The sequence below is a fragment of the Spinacia oleracea genome, chromosome 5, assembly GCF_020520425.1.
Source record: "Spinacia oleracea cultivar Varoflay chromosome 5, BTI_SOV_V1, whole genome shotgun sequence".
NCBI classification, from domain to species: domain Eukaryota; kingdom Viridiplantae; phylum Streptophyta; class Magnoliopsida; order Caryophyllales; family Amaranthaceae; genus Spinacia; species Spinacia oleracea.
The window spans coordinates 18,346,170-18,366,731 of record NC_079491.1 but is presented as its reverse complement, the minus strand read 5'-3'; the positions used below and the strand labels follow the sequence as shown (position 1 = coordinate 18,366,731).

General features: G+C 32.9%; 2 protein-coding genes across 2 annotated transcripts; one reads left to right on the top strand and one right to left on the bottom strand.

Moving 5' to 3' along the window:
* The first annotated feature begins 268 nt into the window (after positions 1-268).
* On the top strand, positions 269-13,752 carry LOC110787312 (beta-glucosidase 13). Its single transcript, XM_056828914.1, has 11 exons — positions 269-650; positions 3,696-3,800; positions 7,885-7,960; positions 8,266-8,343; positions 10,846-10,933; positions 11,131-11,350; positions 11,456-11,574; positions 12,175-12,386; positions 12,536-12,673; positions 12,772-12,916; positions 13,223-13,752. Exons 1-11 carry the CDS (start codon positions 342-344, stop codon positions 13,401-13,403), a joined length of 1,671 nt encoding a protein of 556 aa, XP_056684892.1. The 5' UTR covers positions 269-341; the 3' UTR covers positions 13,404-13,752.
* A 329-nt stretch (positions 13,753-14,081) lies between these two features.
* Positions 14,082-17,004, bottom strand: LOC110787314 (O-fucosyltransferase 37). The gene is made up of 5 exons (XM_021991926.2): positions 16,130-17,004; positions 15,547-15,715; positions 15,070-15,443; positions 14,684-14,942; positions 14,082-14,584 (listed from the first exon to the last, which is right to left on the bottom strand). The coding sequence occupies exons 1-5, from the start codon at positions 16,768-16,770 to the stop codon at positions 14,351-14,353; spliced, it is 1,677 nt and encodes a 558-aa protein (XP_021847618.1). The 5' UTR covers positions 16,771-17,004; the 3' UTR covers positions 14,082-14,350.
* Between the last annotated feature and the right edge of the window lie 3,558 nt (positions 17,005-20,562).

The window sequence follows — 20,562 nt, the reverse complement described above, 5'->3', positions numbered from 1 at the left end:
TCTCCCCATAATGAGGGTAATTGTTTTCCCTTTTCTTTTATTTTCTTCTTGTCAACACTAGCTTATTCTCTTTGCCACCTCTTCATCACCTTCAATTACCTTATATTTTTTAATTTAACTTTTATTATCCCCATATAAATGTTTTACTCTCCATCCAAACATACCCTGCGTAAATTTGAATACCCCTACTCATTTATAATTCGTATTGTCCTAGCGGCCCCGAGAAGTCTTAAAAAGGGCTTATCAGTATATAAATAGGTTGCTCAGACCAGAGGGAGAAAGCACAAGACACATTTCATAAAAAGAAATAACAATACGTAGTTGGTCTCATTGACCAAATCATGGCTCTCGTTTGTTCAAACCCATTATTCAAACACATTGTTTCTGCACAATCAACCACCACAAAGCTTAAGCTAAATGACCCAAACAAATGTAGTAGTAATTTGCATCTTAGAAAACCCTCCTATTCTTTTCTTGCTGTGAAATGCATCAAGGAAGAAGAAGAAGTTGTGTCATCTGTTGAGCATCGTCCACAGCACTATTTAGTTGTGGAGGGCGTCCCATCTCCTAGCCAACTACCTTCTTATGATGTGGATCGAGAGGACTTCCCTCATGACTTCCTCTTTGGTGCCTCCACTTCTGCCCTTCAGGTTTCTTTCTCTCCATCTTAATCTACATCAATTAGTTGTTAAATTACGCGTATGATACCAAACATAAAGAACAAAAAGGACCAAGGGAGTAATTTAGTTTTATAAAGAGATTGAGGTGGTGGAGTAGTGGTGTAGTGGTGTCCCTTCCCACCACAAATCCTGTGATCCAGGATCAAATCTCATGCAAAAGCTTTTGTGTAAGACCGTCTAACGGTTAGACCATTTTTTTGGTACTAACTAAACTAGTGTAAAACATAACTAAAAGGAAAAAAAATCATAACTAATTGAATAATAAAATAGTTAAATTTATGAGTCGAATAGTTATTATTTTCGAACAAACTTATTAATAACTAAAACTCATAAAATCTTAACTAATTGATCTCATTGTTTAACTAATCAATTTCATTTTTTAACTAATTGGTTCAGTGCTTAACTAACAGGTTCGGTTGCATAACTAATTGAATTTCAATCTTAACTAATTGGTTTCAGCGATTAACTAATTAGTTAAAGTGCATGCATAAAAGCGGTCTAACCGTTAGACCGTCTTTCTTAAAAGATTGTAAATCTCATGAGACTCATTCGAGTGATTTCCCTTACCTCTCTCCTAATGTGGGTCCCCTTCATCTTACAATAAATAAATAAAAAGAATAGTTTAGTTTGATCATAAAGTCTTTATTACTTGTCTTTACAAAATATAGTGATTGAATTATTTTTTAACTTACTTTTAGGCCCCGTTCTTTTGAAATAGATCTATTTGAATTGAACTTTATTAACTTAACTTAATGGACTTAAATTGAATCAAAAGGTCTTGCGCGCACAAGGTGTACAATAAATTTATTGTACACCAAGATAACTTTAACCATTTTTTTTGTAACTTTAACCTAGTTTTAATTAACTTTTATACTAGTAAAAAAAAATTTGATAGATAAATATTTTAAAGGGTTAAATGATTAATTTTATACATTATTAGTGATTTTGAAGAAAATAAATTTTACTAAAATGAAAAAATTTATCACTTAAAAATAGATAACTTTTATATATATAAGCTTAACTTTTAAGCATTTTGAGTTAACTTTTACTTCGGTGTACAATATTTATTGTACACCTATTGTAAATAAGAATTTGTGAAATTGAATTACAAAGAAAATTTGACCTGAACCGATGTGAACTGAGTTGAATTAAACTGGCATGACTTACCTGAACTGATCTGACATGAATGAATCGACCCTTCACTTAAGCGACTACATACCTTAGCGGATTACAATGTGGACCAAATTAATAAATCAAATGGAACTAAACTTAACTTAAAAATGAACTGGGCTAAACTAAAATGGAAAAAGGAAAATAAATCCAAAATAATAGGACCACAATGTACTATTTATATACCCCCTCCGTCCTGGAATACTTGACCTGTTTTCCTTATTGGGTCGTCCCTTAATACTTGACCTGTTTCTAAAAATGGAAATATTATAACAATATTATATTATTTCTCACTCCACCCCTATTAACTCACCTACCCCCTACTCCATACAAAAAATAATTAAAAATTCAACCCCTACTCTCCCCCAACCTCACCTCTTAACCCACCTCCCACTAACTACATTAAAATAATACACTACTACTACCTCCGTTTCAGAAAGTTCTTTACACTTTGGAAAATGTGTCCAAATTATAAAAATTTTGACCATAAATTCTCACCCTTATATACATCAAAACGTTACATGTAAGATCTTGTTAGATTGGTCTCGGGATGTATTTTCAGAATATCAAATTTTTATAATTTTTTCACATACGAAATTGGATATATTAGTAATTAAATATTGCATTGGAGTCCGTGCAAATAGTAACTGTAAATATCTTTTTGAAACTGAGGTAGTATCAACTACTACCTATTAAATTAAATAAGTCAATTCAAGTTCCTTAAATTCTGTGCCGGTCAAACCGGGTCGAGTATTCCGGGACGGAGGGAGTATATAGAAACTGTTTTATTCGAATTGAAATTGGGGTATGTCGTATGGGCGTATGCCAATGCTAGATTGCTAGAGTTAATTAGCATGTCGTCGTCCTTTAATTTTTATTTTTTTATCATATTATTTATTTTTATAGAAATACTATGGTAAATTAGCATAAAATTAATGAATTGAACTACTACCTCTTTTGAAATTTCAATCTTCCTATTCTTTTTTGGAAAAGTATGAATTGATTCGCTCTCGTGCATAATATATTCTTGGAAAATAATACGTACAACAACATTTAGGTTGCATATACAGTACTCTATACTCCCTCCGTTCCAAAATTATCTTCTTGCTTTTCTAAACGAGCGTCCCAAAATTATCTTCCTGTTTCTAATTTTGGCTACTAAGGTCCCCACTTTCTCATGTACTATATTAATTAAAATTGAATTGAAAACTCCACCCATGTATTATATTCCACTTTTCCCATGTACTATATTCTCTTTCACATGTACTTTATTCCATTTTTTCATACAACTCAATCATCATTTGTACTTTATTCCACTTTTTCATGTACTATATTCCACTTTTCTTAAAATCCGTGTTTTTGGTCAAACAAGAAGATAATTATGGGACGGAGGGAGTACTATGTAAGAAATTAAAAAAAAAGAAAATATTAGCTTATACTCCCTCCGTATTTATTTAAGAGATACACTTGGCCAGACACGGGTATTAAGAAAAAAAAATTGAATGAAATAAAATAATAAAACAAGTGGAGTTTGGTAGATATTTTAATAAGTAAATAAGTGGGGACCATGTCATTTTGGGTGGGAGGTGGGGTGAGTTTTTGAAATTATTTGTTTAATAGGATGATGATTGATAGGGTAAATTAGATGTACTCCGTATTATTTAATTAGATGTTCGGGTTGATAAGTTACTAAATATGGTAAGTGTACCTCTTAAATAAATACGACCAGAAAAGACAAGTGTATCCCTTCAATAAATACGGGGGAAGTACTACGTATTAAACATTAATTACAGTTTTTAATGTGTAATTTTATCATGTATTTCTATGGTAAATGAATGTGAGTAGATCGAAGGACGAGGAGACGAAGGTGGAAGAGGAGAAGGTACTTGGGACTCAATGATTGAAGCGGACAAAGGAATGAAAGCAGTTGATTCCTACTACCTTTACAAGGTACGTCTCGTTTTATTAATTGTTTTTTTGGTTAGTTGATAATTATCTGTTGTGGTTAGTTGGTATTTGGTAACAACTACTCACAAAATACCTTCTTTAATCACTCCTCAAATAACGATATTTATCTGCAATTTTTTTCCGGGGTAAAGAAAGATAGTTTACCTACTCCCTACGTTTCACAATGGTATTTACAGTTATTATTAACGCAAATATTAAGATAAAAAATAAAATGTGTAAAAAAAGGTGGGTAATTTAATAAAATATGAATAATGTACTCCGTAAGATATAAGGTGTAGGTGTAGGTGTAGGTGTAAGAAAAAGAAAATGAGTAGAAAATTATTAATGTTGTGGGATAAGATGAATAATGTAGTAAATTTTCATGTATATAAATACTCGCAACGTTTGTCACTTAAGTCATGTCAATGCACAATGGGCAACTTTTGTGTAAGACCGCCTTACCGGAAAGACCACTTTGGTTGCTTAACTAATTGGTTTAATTTCTTAACTAATTGGTTACATTACTTAATTAATTGATTCAATTTCTTAACTAATTAATTTCTTTGTTTAACTAATTGAATTGGTTTCAGTGCTTAACTAATTAGTTCAAGCTAGTGCTTAACTAATTGGTTCCATTGCTTAACTTATATGATACCAATGTGGTCTTTTGTGTAAGACCGCCTTATAGAAAAGTTTGTAATGCACAATTTAGATCGTCAATATCTTAAATTCTCTTCAAACAAAAATTATAAAAAGGAAATTTGGTGAAACACTACCTTTAAGTTTGGTGGTTTTGTGAATTGCTACCTTTTAAAAAGGAAATTATATTTTACTACCTTATAAGTTTGGTTTGTTTGACTAACACTACCATTTGTCGTTTTTAGTTAATGTTTTACGTATTTGGACTCCACTACAACGGTTATTTAATATGGCAAATGCACAAAATGCCAAATGAACAGGGATATTTAAAAAGAATAGAAGAAATACACGACGGAAAACATTAACGAAAAACGTCAAATGGTAGTGTTAGTCAAACAAACCAAACTTATAAGGTAGTTAAATTAAAAAAGTTTTTATAAGGTAGCAATTCACAAAACCACCAAACTTAAAGTTAGTGTTTCACAAAATACATATTGAGACGAATCTAACAAGATCCCACATGACTATATTTTATTTGACATATAAATCACCAATAACATTCAAAGTGGAATATGTGAATAGTGTAAAAATATCAAACGTTACAAGTATTTATGAACAGGGTAAGTATAAAATACAAAAACATTATAAGATGAATTTAAACGAAAAGTATAAAGATCGATCATTTTGAAACAAAGGGAATATTAGTCTCCAATTATTATTCTATTACTAGTCAATAACACGTGTTGTTCACATGTTGACTCGATGTACAATTATAATTTTTACTACTCATATTTACTCCCTCCGTCCCGGAATACTCACAACGTTTTGATTGGACACGCTTGCTAATGTACAACTTTGACCACCAATATCTTTAACCACATATTATAAAAACTTATAAAATATTAATATTTTGAAAAAAAAAATAAGATGAAGCCAACAATATATTATATACTAAGGTCCGTTATATAACATAAAAGACACAGCTTCTTAATTGTTTATATTAAAAGTAGTTTATTATTCTTATTTGCAAGTTAAGAAGAGTACACCCCTATCTTTGTGAAAAGCTACATGAAGATATTTACATTTACAAAAATAATTATTATATATCTATTCTCTCTGTTCTTTTTAAATGTATCACTATAACATTCACAGGTATTTATGTACTAGCTCTGATTTGGATATTTTTACTAATGTATAAAAATAAAATGTTGTTTGATTAGTCACAAATACAATGCATATTTTCATCATAACAACTTTTTATAATTTTTAGAAATAGGAAATAAAAGATGATAAATGGTCATAATGACGCAATAGTGTGACGGTCCAAGTGATACATTTAAAAAGAAAGAGAAAGAGTAGTATTTATAGGAGGACATTAAAATCTACAGTTACATAGTTATAGCTTATAACAAGCTAAATTTATGAGTGCACGCTTCAATGACATGTGTGGGTATTATAATTATTTAAATTTTATTTTGAGCACAATGTACATAACTTATATGAAGTTTATGGATTTGTTACTGCATGCATATATAGTCGGATATTTCTAAATAATCAAGACTGTAAATTCATTTAATTTCTCTAGTTAGGCAACATGCTAGAAACAATACCTCAAAACTATCATAAGAACTTCCTACGTTATTACACTGATACTTAATTAATTACAACATCACGAGCTTTCTTGTATGAGCTCTTATCTAACACTGAATAAACTACTACCAATCCATCACACTTCCCCCTTTTCCTAAATATAGCACAATTTGGATTTTTACACTATTCACAATAAACATTAACTTGATCATCTTTTGTTATTAATACGTAAGGAAAATTGTAGTCATGTGCGGTCTTATTAGATTAGTATCAATATATATTTTCTAAATATCCAATTTTAAAATTTTCCACATAATTCGAGATATTTAGAGTCAAAATCATGTGTTGAAAAGCGTAAAGTCAACCATATATGATACAATATTTAAGGAATTGATGAGGGAAATATTTAACCTGATTCATGATCAACGCTTGACAATCATGCAAATAATAATAAAAATAAACAGGGGTGTGCAAAAATTGATTCGTACCGAAAAAATGGTCCGGTCCGTGTTTGGAGTTTTGGACCGATGTACACTCCTAAAAATATTTTTTTTTGACATAAGCTTAATATTGCATACTTAAAAGTTCACACATTACAACTTAAACTAAGAACATTAAAGAAACTTACAAAGCTTACATTACCAACTATAACCCAACTATTTAAAACTAAAGTGGTAGCAAGCTCTTCTCCGTTGGACCCTGGATTGCTGTCTTGACTTTGTTTACAACGACGTATTACACGTGGTATGCCAAAGCCCTTGCGTACACTCCTAAAAATAAATTGCATTAGCAAAGAGTTTGTAATAAATAACATGATGAAGGGGTAAAATTGGAACAAAGAAATTACGCAAAGAAATTGCCATCACTCCACTAAAAATCTAGAAGAGGTATTGACCCATTTTCGTCGATGGACTAATGCGATGATGCGATTACATAAATACTCCGTACTCTGTAGTCAACTACTCCCTCCACCTTGCATTATTGAATTACTTATTAATCCCTCCACCTTCACGGCTTCACCTTGCATTATTGAACCGGGGCAGACAGAAGGGGACAAATAAAAGGAGTAGCTAGGATCTTAATTAGTTGGGAGTATCACATTATTGTCATCTCAAATCTCCACCTTCGTCATTTTAGAATATGATATTATTCTTTAAAAAAACACATTTATAATACTTCATCCATTTCACAAAGTTCTTCTCATTTAGCATACTTTTAAATTTTTTCTAAGCAGTAATACTTACGACTTACGACCTATATAATAACAAAAATAGTGATGTGTAGACCGCATGGTCTTATTTGATTCGTTTCAATTAGTACTTTAACAATATCAAAATTTTATAATTTTTTCTCACATGTAATTAGAGATATTAACAGTACAAAATGTGCACTGACAAATGTTCCCCAGAGAAACGAAAAAAACTTTCAGAAATAGAGGGAGTACTATAATACTCGTTTATTTTATATTGTTCCCATTTAATATAAGTAGTAGTTTAATAAAACAAATTGTCTATACTATATATTTCATCTGTTTCTTTATACTTACAAGTTGCAGCACACATCTTAACGCACAGTTTAAGGAGGAGATTAGAGAAAGTAAACAGACAAATATACTAAAACAATTTTACTACAAATTAATACTCCGTAAGAGGAAAGTGTTAGCAATGATTAGATACTCTGTAATTAATATGTGTAATTACCTTCTATAATCACTTCCTCATATAACGTACCAAAAGCTAAGAAAATATTAAAAAGTGTTTGTAAGCAAGCTCATGTGTGATTCCATTCATTTAAGATTTAACAAATGTATATCCTTCGTGTTATATATGCATATATATGATTTGATTGAAAAATGCAGGAAGATGTGAAGTTGTTGAAAGAAATGGGAATGAACACATACAGGTTCTCCATCTCTTGGTCACGGATACTGCCTAGTAAGTTCAATTTCTTTCTAACATCCCTACCACGTCCATCTTCATGTACTCCCTCGATCTGGGTCCCCCAAAAATTGTCTCAAATTATACGGAGTATTTTTTACTTTATTAATAAGGTGTGAGGGGAAACATGCGAGGACTACATACCATTAATGATATGAGGCAATCAAATAGGGACAACTCAAAAAAAAAATACGGGATAATTTTTTTAAGACGAAATGAGTATTCTGTAATCTGTATGCATGTGATTATTCCTAATTTATACGCAATACTTCTTTTTTTACAAATATATGATATACATGCAGATGGTACTGTTCATTCAGGCGTTAATCAAGACGGCGTTGATTACTACAACAAGCTAATAAATGAATTGATTGAAAACGGTATTAATTACTCCCTCCATTCTCTTAAAGTTTATGCCATACTTTATGTTAAATTGTCAATTTTTTCATCCCTTTGTTATGAGTAATTGTTTATCAATTCCAACTACTCCATTCGTCTCTTTTTGTTTTTTATGTTTGGTATTTTGCACGCGTTTCAATGACTAATTAATGTGGATTGAGATTCCTCTATTTTTTATTTAAACAAGACAAATTACGTTCTTCAAGTCTTATATGTGACCAGTCACACCATCAACTTGTCGGAGTGACATGTTCACACTTATAAATAAGCTCAACGCGTTTAAAGCCCAAAAAATAAAATAACATCAGCATAGAAAATAAAGTAACATCAATATAGAAAATAAAGTAACATCAGTATATACAAAAAATCTCTAACATGAAATGAAAAAATGCAATAAAAACAAGAAAAATAACAACGAAAACAATGTATAAGTAACACCCGCATAGAAAGTCAAGTAACACCAGTTTATACAAGGAACGTCTAACATGAAATTGAAGAAATTGCAATAACTAAAATTAACACCAGTATAAAAAGTCAAGTAACACCAGCCTATATAAGGAACATCGAACACGAAATTCAAGAAATTGTAGTAAAATAAGAAAGTAACGACGAATATAACATATAAGTAACATCATCATAGAAAGTCAAGTAACACCAGTCTATACAAAGAATCTCTAACATGAAACTGCAATAAAACAAGAAAAATAACAATAAATATAATGTATAAGTAACACCAGCATAGAAAATCAAGTAACACAAGCCTACACAAGGAACATCTAACATGAAATTCAAGAAACTGCAATAAAACAAGAAAAGTAACAACGAATATAATGTATAAGTAACAAAAAAAAAATCAAGTAACACCCGTCAATAACTTTCTCCATATTAGTTGCACACGTCACACCATCAAATTGATGGTGTGGCTGGTCACACAGGAGACGTGCTGAATTACGTTTGATTATAATGTTTTCACTTTTATCAAAATTCTGATATTGGGAAAATGAGAAAAATTTAATGTCCCAATGGAAAAGTTAGAGAGATTAAATGATCCAATGAATTTAATTGGTTAAAATAATCACTTGACACAAATTTTGATAAAATATTAAATAATTTAGGTGATAATATAAAAGAAATGTAAAGAACATTTTGGGACACCCAAAAAGGAAAACGTAAAGAACAAAAAGAGACGGAGGGAGTACTACGTAAATATTACTCTTTCTGTCCATTTTTATTTCTTTACATGCATGAGATTTAACAAATAAAGAATGCAAATTAAGATTTTTTTTAATTTTTTTTAAAACAATACAAATTACGTTTATTAATAATGTTTTCACTTTTATTAAATACGGAGTATTTGACATCGGAAAAGTGAAAATATTTAATGTTTCAACGGAAGAGTGTGAGAGATTTAATGACCCTATAAATTTGATTGGTTTAATAATCATATGACACGATTTTTAACAGAATATTAAAGATTTTTATGTTACAATATAAAAAGATGAAAACGTAAAGAATAAAAAAGAATGAAGGGTGTAAATGTTTTGTATCATGTGATTCATGTGATTCATGTGATCCATGATAATCTTGTAGGACCCATTACAAAATAATGCATTATTAGAGGCGGATTTTGATATGGATACTATACGTATCTCAAACTTGAAACGTTTTACTAAATTTTTTTGTCTCTAAATTAATATTAAGATGTAATTGTACACAGAATTTCAAAAATTCTTTCTCGAATTTATAATGGATTTCCCAAAATTCCGTCGCAAAGTTTGAGACGCCCTCTTTCTGTCTCAAATCTGTCTCAAATCATCATTTTGAGAACGATTTAGTTTAGACTATTAGAGACGAAATTTCTCATGTTTGTAAATTATTATTTTGTAGTGCGAAAATGATAAAGGTCGCAACATGCGATCTTTAAGCCGTGTCACAATGATGACATGACATGTTTATGTGTCATTATTTAAATTGGAAATTAAAATATTTTACTCATATAACCTATTATACATGTTTCATAAAAATGTAGGAAAATCTTAATATTCTAATTTGTATCGACTAACTTATTTACATATTTTCATAGTAAAAATATTGCATTGATAGTAAAAATATTCTGATGATGCATAGCATACGTGGCGCCTATATGTACCAATTAAATTACGACACGTAAGATTGCGACAAATAAATATTGTCGCAACTTGCGACCTTTATCATCACCCTTTGTAGTGACCCGACTGTTAATCCCTTGTTTTTATTTTCTATTTTTGTAAGAGTAAAATATTACATCGTACGGAATAATAATAATAATAATAATAAAAACCATTTCTTGATCGTTCACTTGATTTGTCCTTGGTTTCTTTCGCCAAATACTACCTAATTAAGTAAACAATTATGTTAGGAAGTTTAATTTATCAATATAATTCATGTAAGTACTCCGTACGTACCCCCTAATCTCTAATAAGTCCAATGTATTATGTGACCAGGAATTACTCCAATCGTTACTCTGATGCACTTCGATCTGCCACAAATTATACAGGATGAATTTGGCGGTTTCTTGAGTCCAACCATTAGGTACATGAATAATCTTTTCCACAGTCTGGATCTATTTGTGACATTTGTCACATTATAATACTATTATTTCTTTTATTTTTTGACGGGATAGAATACTCCTATAGTCCTAGCTACTATTTCAAATTACACCATCAACGTAACGTAATTAATAGTTACACAACAAGCTAAGCAAGTTTGTTTTACGTACATACATACAGAGAACTGTTCAAGGACTATGTTGATGTTTGTTTCGAGAAGTTCGGTGATCGAGTAAAGATTTGGGGTACAATTAACGAGCCTCTAATTTACGTATACCTTGGAAAAAGGATGGGATTTCCTCCACAACTTCAGACTCAAACTGATGCTCCTTACATTGCATACCACAATATTATCTTAGCTCATTCTCAAGCTGTCAAACTCTACAAGCATAAATATCAGGTTTACCAATTTGTTTCGATGATCAACCAATTAATCCTTATTTATTGTATGTAATTTTATTTTATTTTATGTAATTGATATTGGGATGTTTTTATATATTTATAGAAAAAACAAGGTGGAGAAATAGGAGTTTCATTGCCAATTCAATGGGCTATGCCATTTAGTCAGCATGATCCTAAGGATTTGGCTGCTACAGAAGCAAGTTTGGACCTCGCTGTTGGTTGGTATGTTGTCAAATTCCTAACGTTTTATTTGTTCTAAAAACGTGATACTTTTGATGTAAAACCCAAATGAAATGTCGGTTATCATTGATTGAACACAAGAATCTAACCCATTTCACATGTTGGTGAAGCCCTATGCCCTAAGATTATCATTGACAAAAGATTATATTAGAGAGGACCATAGGTGGAGTTGGGCTAAATTATCCATAAACCATCTATATATTGAAATACTGATCCTAGTTCATTTTCAATTTTTACGTTTGGTATCATGCATATCATTTAAGGACTAATTAATGTGGATCAAGATTTTTTTATTCTTTTATTTAAGCAATACAAATTACGTATATTTATAAATTATAATATTTTCACTTTTATCCAAAACATGTCATTGGAAAAATGCGAGAGATTAGATGACCCAATGAATTAATTGATTAAAATAATCACTTGACACAAATTTTAACAGAATATTAGGGGCTTTTATGTTATAATATACTCTCCCCGGGCGTCCCATAATGTTTAATGTTTTTCCCTAATTTTATTACGTAGATTGACAATTGGTTTTTGGTTGCTAATTAAATTTGATGCATATTATGGAATATGAAGGTTCATGAATCCACTTGTGCACGGAGATTACCCGGAATGGATGAAAAAGAACGTGGTCGGACTCCCGGAGTTCACCAACGATGAAAAGAAGCTTGTGAAACACGCCTATGATTTTATTGGTATAAATTACTATACTTCAAGATACAAGCAACAAACCTTTTCCTTTGATCCATTCACGTCCGAGATCACCATCTCTTTCAAGCCTCAAACTGGTATGAAACTATCAATCTTTCCAACGTAACCACATAAGCATGCCATGTCATCATTGTGACACGACTTAAAAGTCGCATGTTGCTACCTTTATCATTTTCGTATTTATTAATTTCTTCCATGCTAATTATGCATGGTATGATTACTGTAGCGAACGCTGAGAAGAAGCATCTTGGGCGGCCAGCCGAAGGACGAGAGGATATATACGATTATCCGAATGGACTTCATGAATTGTTACTTCACATGAAGAACAAGTATGGTAACCCTCCCATGTACATCACTGAGAATGGTGAGTACGTCCATTATTTGAACGTACTTCGAGTACACATTTATTTCTCAAAGTTCTAAAAATATTTAACAATGTTAATTCGTATGTACAACATGCAGGTATCTCTTCAAAACCTACGGTAACAGGTTCATTTAAAGATTTGATAAAACATGGAAAAATCAAACAACTACAAGATGCATTGTATGATTACGATAGAATCAAGTATGCCGCCGGACATCTCATAGCTGTGAGAGATGCAATGAGGTACGTACGTACGCAAAACTAGCTAGCTAATTGGATGAACGTTAGATGGTGGATCGTAGTGCATAGTAAGCACGACGCACCTTAAGAATATTACCTTACGTGAAAAGAACCTTATCAAATATATTTATTTTTTATACTTTTAATTAAAAGTGAAATAAAATATCGCATTTTCTTTTGTCACAATGTCGATCATGTTAATTTGCATGTACATATATGTTTCTTTGCGTGCACCGTACTCATTGCATTTTATTATGGTAGCAACAGGTCGGGCCGTCTTAAATATTTTGGTGTATGGTTACATTGCAGGGAAGGAGCAAATGTAAAAGGTTACGTGGTGTGGTCATTGTTAGATAATATGGAAGTGGGAAGTGGTTATGATGTTCGATTTGGTCTCAACTTGGTGGATTATTTTGACAATTGCAAGAGGTATCCTAAGCTATCTGCTCTATGGTTCAAAAAGTTTCTTAAACCTCATGTCATGGTCTGATAAATCCTCCATCTCAATTTGATCTCATTAAATGTCTTGTAACTCTATCATACACTATTAATAATCTACTCCATCGATCTTGAGGAGTATTTCATATCCATAATTAAGGTTGGACGTTGAGGTTACATTTCATGCATCTCTTGGACTAGCTATCTCAATTTGGACAATTTCGGTAAGGAGTACTCAATTTTCATCAAACTAGTGTTTGGTGCCGGGGCGATGCCCCGGGTTACTACTTTAAATATCATATACTCTGTATGTGGTAACTGATATGCATTATATATGTAAAAAGTTTGGTGTATATTATACGCTTGGATGTTCTAAGTTATATATATTTATGTTCAATAAAGATCATATATAATGGTCGGCTAAGATGGTAAAATATCAACTTTTCATTTGATAGAGACACGCACACATTATTAAAGACGTCTTTTAGTACATACTCCGTATATGTATATATATAGATAGACAATAGTGGCCGTTGGACTTGCAAAATTGAACTATTCTTTTTGTCTCAACTAGGCTATTGATGTTAGGCAAATGAAGTATCTACCTATTTACTTACTAGTACTACTAAAATAGACACCGGCGTAGCCTTATCCTCATGAATTAGCCTTGTTTATTTGTTACGATGCAGAGTAATTCTGCTCAATTTTCTTTAGGGCAATCGATACTTGATTTGTTAGCAGAAAGTACAAAGAAGAATTTCATTAATTTGGAAAAATATATGTGCAACCTAAAATGAACAAGCCGAACAGGAAATTACATGAGCAAACTATACTACACTATAGGGCATCATCAGGCTTTATGCTATACATTTTCTACAACAGAAGTAAACAAAGTTATAGTATCAAAATTGGAGATTTACAAGATTGATTATGCTAGATTGGTTCAAGTATATATGAACAAACTGCATGCATGGCTTGAGTCCTCCTCCTCTAAGCTAGCTATGAAGAAGCAGAATTGCGTTTACACATACATTCAGGTACAGGATACGCGATCACATCTCTGTCTCTTTTTCCTGTCCTAGACTCTGGCTGCCCTTGAGACTTCTCATGCAGTTTCCTAATGATAGCCCCAAATTCTGCTTCTGACATGGGTTCATCAGTGTCAAAGAATGGAAGCATCATTCTTTTGTTAGGCTTTATATACTTCCGGTGGCCTGAATACGCCCTGTGACCCTACAGTATATATATATATATATATCTTAAAGTCAGCCTAGCCTGATGCGCGCGCCCCTATCTCATTAAAGAAAGAAAGGGGAAATTAAACAAGTTTACCTGCATTGTTCGGCCCATGTTACCCCCGTGGGACGGCAAGAAGACATCGCTGCTGAGGGATACAATGTAGTCTATGGCTGCTAAAGCTGATGATCTGTTGGCAAATGGTAACAACTCCCCTTCCCTAGCTAAAATTTCTTTAGTTACCATATTTGGAAACTCTTGAACAAGTGGTTTTAGAGCCTCTGAACCACCATATGGCTTACCTCCAGCTACATACACTCTTGCATCTCTTGGTGCCCCTAACCCCTTCAGAAGTCTGCCTCACCACCACACCAAACATAACATACACCAAATCAGCAAAATTTACAGTCTACAAACTCAACACAAACTAAAATATATAATTCTATTTCTGGAAAGTGTTATTGATCTTGGTATATATATACCTGGCAACTTCAAAGGCATTTAGGGGGCAGAGGCCAGCAAGGCGGCGTTGAGGATAGGTCATGTTAAGCCTTCCAGTGAGGTACTCAGGCTTACTGCTCCTCTCTTTACTGATGTCTGCATCATAATGAGCCCCAAGTCCAGTTTGGCAGCCAGTTCTAACCCAAACATCCTTCTCTAGCCGGAGATGGATGGCGATATATGGACCTTCAATCCACATTCGTCTAGCTAATCTATTTCCAAGCTCCCTAATTGGACCTGCAAATCGCAAGCCATGGAAAGCGACCTTGCACCTCAACTTTTGGAGATCCGATGGCAGATTCTTGGAAAGTTTTGAATCTAACCCTTTTAGAACTAGTATACCCTCTTCATTTATCTGCAACCCAAAACACACATCCAAGTACATGGGTTTATTTTCTTTTTTTAAGCCCGAAAATGATCAGAGAAATTAAAGAGTTTTCATGGTTTCTCGGATAAACCTGTTTAGAAAAGCGAGTATGAATCCAAAGTGGGGATACATCAAATGGTATTTGTGTCTCAACTGACTGCCTTGACACCAAATGTCTGAAGGGTAGTGTGGTTACAATACGCACATCAGCTTGTAAGGTCATCTTGAAGTGTTCTACATCAAATATGTCTGAAAATTCACTGCAGTATGGAATCAAATATCAAAATAAATCACAATCTCATTTATTATAGAACTTCACCTAAGACCTTATATTATACAGTTTCCCATTTTCTAATTACTAATCCATGCCAAAATAACATATAAACAAAATTCAATAATTTACTAATTACCAAATTAGAGGAAAACTACAGTTCATCAACAGACCCTAAATACTCAAAACATTGGCACATTCTTTGAGCTAAATGTAGAAATTTCACAAACCCATGATATAATTTCAATGAAACATGAATTCCCAAATCAAGAATCAATTCAAAAACAACAAAAATTGAATTCCCGAATCAAGAAACAATTAAAAAACAGCAATAATTGAATTCCCGAATTAAACAATTCAAGAACAACAAAAATTGAAGTAATTGAAGCAACAATTAAGCTACCTTTCGTCGCCCCAGATGAAATTCACCTTCAAAATAGGGACAACAAGAGCAGCTTTAAGAATTCGAGCAATAACAACAGCATCAACAATCTGATTCTTCTGTTGATTCAGACCACCAGAGGCAACCACCAACAGAAACCTCCTCTTCTCAGTAACAATTCCTGGGGACTCACGCCGATACCCGAGCCCGAAATCCAAGCAAGGTTTATACCCTTCATTATCAGGCTGTTTCCAGAACTGATTCTCTTCAACACTCAAATTCGCCATAATCCCGTGAGCAGGAAGAGGGACCATCTCACTTACAGACAAATTTGGCTTCTTTGTCCCATCACTGTTGTCCGAAAAGAGAGAAGCAAGAAGGACGCGTGATGATGCCGAAGACGACGAAAGGGGGGTAACAGGGGAGCAAACGGAACAGAGGTTGGAGGTCTGAGGAATGTTAATGGTGGTGCTGAGAAGTAGGATGACAGAGAAAGCGAAGAAGGCGAGGAGAGAGATGACGATGAGAGAGAGTGAGGTTGATGGTAGGAGGAGTTTCTTGAATTTCTGGGTTTTTTTGGTTGATGAAAATGGGGTGAGGGAAATTAAGTGAAGAAATGGTGATGGGTTTAACTTTGAATTCAAGATTCTTGCTCTCGCCATTGAAATTGATTTGAAGCTTTTCTGGGTTTTTTGGGGTTTGAGGTTGAAGAATTTGGGAAGATGAAGAAAGTGGTGGATTCTGTTAGTAACAACTTTTATGGCGGGAAAAATATGCAAGTGAGGGTTTTCTTGTTGGAGAGACGGGTAATGCAGTTTTATTTGGGATTTTATATGCTTTGATTGCCAGCTCTCAGTGAAGTAATAGTCTCTTCCGTCTGAATAATTTAAAATTGATAATATTTGTTATTTTGGAGATTAATGTTTGTGTTTTGTGAAATATTGTTTTCACTTCACGAATTCGATTAGTGACTTCACGATTTTAAATAGTAACTATATGAGTTATACAATAACTTGGTTTAAAGAGGTACTTTGTGATTTTTAGAATTTCTATGCGATTTTAACTACTTCGTATAACATTTGCTTATGTATCTTAAAATGATTTATCGACTATACTTGACTATAAATTTCATGATTATGTGACTATAAGCCAAAAGGTTTGTGCTATTTCTACAAACCGAACACAAAATCAATTCTTTGCTTGGATACTCAGGTAACCCGAACAAGAAACTCCGACGAGATCTAATACCTCCTGACACCTAAAACACCACAAACCCGACAAGAGGAGCACGAATTAAGAGGAGGTGGAAGCAAAGCTTGGTTCCTCTTTCAACCCTCAACCGAGTGAACACAACCCTTACTGGGCTAAAGAGACAACAAAACTACTATAGAAGCGACGCACAAGCTCGTCGGCTGCCGTTAAGGCGACGACCACCAGCGAGCTTGTGGCGGCGGCGGTTAGGGTTTTGAGGTTTTGGGTTTTCTTTGGAGGAGAGGAATGTTAGAGAGAGAAGTTGGGTTTTGCCTTGCCTAATGTTAACATACATGAAATTCCGAATAGTTATTAATGATTTTGGAGGGATAGTTTTTATTAAAGCAAAAAAAATTATCATTGAAAAATACATAGTTTTACATTATACTGCGGTATCTTTTAAACATTTTTATTTAACTTTTACTGATCATGTGTAATATTTATTGTAAATCACCTTTAAATCAGGGGCGGAGCCAATGTAGAAAGAATGGGGTCAATTGACTCCACTTGAATTGTGAAAATTTAGAAATTTTCTTTATAATTTTAAGATTTTCTTCAAATTTTGTTATAAAATTAATTATTTGAACCCACTAAAGTTTGTAATTTCTATTTTACACCCACTAAATATTTTTTCTAGACCCGCCACTGCTTTAAATAAGAAATAGTGTTATTTTAATTAACACGATCAACCTTTGTTTACTATGAAAAACTTAATATAACACTAATTCAGATTTTTTTTTTCTTTTCATTTCGCCATTTTAATTGCTTGGATACAAATTATATCTGTAATGTACTAATGCTTTATTTTCAATTACATCAATTTTATAAAAAAATATATTATAATAACAAATTATGATAACATGGTTTTATTAAAAGTTCCACTCCACCACCCTGGAACTTTTTTGGGACGCAATTGGGCACTATGCCCGCATTTCTTTTTACGACAATTCGTAGCACGAGGGGGAAGCCTAGAATAACACTTGCGACATATCTTCTTATTCAGTCTACTTTGTAGGACTATTTTTAGCAATGACCTTGGCATGAAGTAACGCACACTCCAATTTCTGCCACCCTCGAGCCTCGAAGTAAGATGGATGGTCAATTGGTCATACCTGTTGATTCCTGGGTTTTGATGATGATAAGCTTACATTCTACTGATTGTTGAATTAAAGAATGACAGGAACAAGTCACTATAAGCTAGGACAAGTATGCAACGAAGCAAGCTGCGAAGCAACAAGGAAATTAAGTCCAAAATTATGAAGAGTGCAAGTCCAAAGCGTATGGAAAGATTAAATCATGGGCCAAGGAGTGTGAAGCCCAGCAAGTCCTATAAAGTCCAGAAAGGTATAAGATCAGTAGATTCAAATATAGCTTAGTATGGGAACATAATATTTCATAGAGTCCTAAATCGGTTTTGTTTTATAAAAGATAAGTGTCGATATTCAAAACTGATTTTACTATTCTACTTGAGGTTAAACTCTTAAGAGTTTGAGTTAATTCACAACTCTCAAATCCGTAAAGATTGATTTTACACAAATTCTTATTTACAATGGGTGTACAATAAATATTGTACACCGGAGTAAAAGTTAACTCAAAATACTTAAAAGTTAAGCATATATATGTAAAAGTTATCTATTTTTCAGTGATAAATTTTTTTATTTTAGTAAAAACTTATTTATTCAAAATAACTAATAATGTATAAAATTAATCATTTAACCCTTTAAAATATTTATCTATCAATTTTTTTTACTAATATAAAAGTTAATCAAAACTAGGTTAAAGTTACAAAAAAAAAGGTTAAAGTTATCTTGGTGTACAATAAATTTATTGTACACCTTGTGCGCACAAGACCTTTTGTTGATTTTATCTAAACGCGTTTTAAAGAAGTTATTTGCGAAAATCTATCTTTTGAAAAGAGTCCTAAATTGTGTTGAATTAGAATCTAGGGTAAACTCTTAGTTTCTTATATATACACCTCAAGTTCTTTGCGAAAGTTTTTTATCAGACTTATTTACATTAACCGGAAGCTTTCAGGTATTACCCTTAAAGTCTTAATCTTTAAAGAGTCTGTTCCTGTTCCCATATAGAGCAGTATTTGTTACGTGGTCTTATATCTTGTATTAGTATTAGTTTAATATCTATTCGTTTCAAACTAAAGTGTTGAGTTATTGTATGATAAGCCTGAGTCAGGCTTACTTGAGCAAGAGAGAAGATCTCACAAGAGATTTGTGAGGAGAAGCAGTTGAGGGACTGTACCATAAGGGAAGGAACAACGAGGGGTTGTTCCTGGTCATCTGTAATCAGAGGCGATTAACAGATTGTGGCCCGAGTAGATTAAGCTTGTAAAGAAACTGAGTTGTTTTGCCTAATTAGTGAATGTGTTTAAGTCCCCAAAGGGGCCGTGGTTTTTTCCACTCTATTGGGCCTAGAGAGTTTTCCACGCTAAATCTTGCTTGCATATTTTACTGTTTCTGTTCCTAGTAGTTTAATTTTTATAAAACCGTAAAATATCAATTCACCCCCCTCTTGAGGAACTCTGTGAAACTAACAATACCCTTCTTGATATCGTAATCCTCTATAGTGTTATAACCCCAATTTTTGTGTTTGTGCTCATGTTCAATCTCGTTTAACTCACTATAATTTTGATCATCGAACTCTAAAAGTTTTTTGTCGGAACAAATTAGACGTTGTTCGTCTACCACGATTCCTTCTTTTTCTTGGATCTTTGATTTTAGGTTGAGGATCGTATCGCTTGGTTCAACCTCTAAGGTTATGGTAGTTCCGGTTAGGGTTTTAACAAAAATGCATTTTGATGAATTTGATAGCTAGGGTTTTGCACTTTTTTTTTTTTCCATTAGCGAGGTTAATTAGCTATAGATATTGTGATCTTGTATTTTATAGGGGAACTAAAGAATTTACTCCTTAACGTGGGGGCCAAGCTCTCTAGGATTAATAGCAGGATAGGATATGATAATCGAAGACTTGGATCCAAGCTGAAGTTAGGCTAATAATTAAGGAGCTTAAATTTTGGCGATTAATAATAAGGCCCATATCTAAACCTAATTTCAGATTTTAACTATTTAAGGTTTAGGGCTTAGGGTTTAGGGTTGTAGAGTTTCCGAGGAGAGAGAGAACACACCAATATTTCTCCGCAAATTTGATGGTGCAGACGTGTGCACCGTGCTCTAGGTGCACCTGAAACA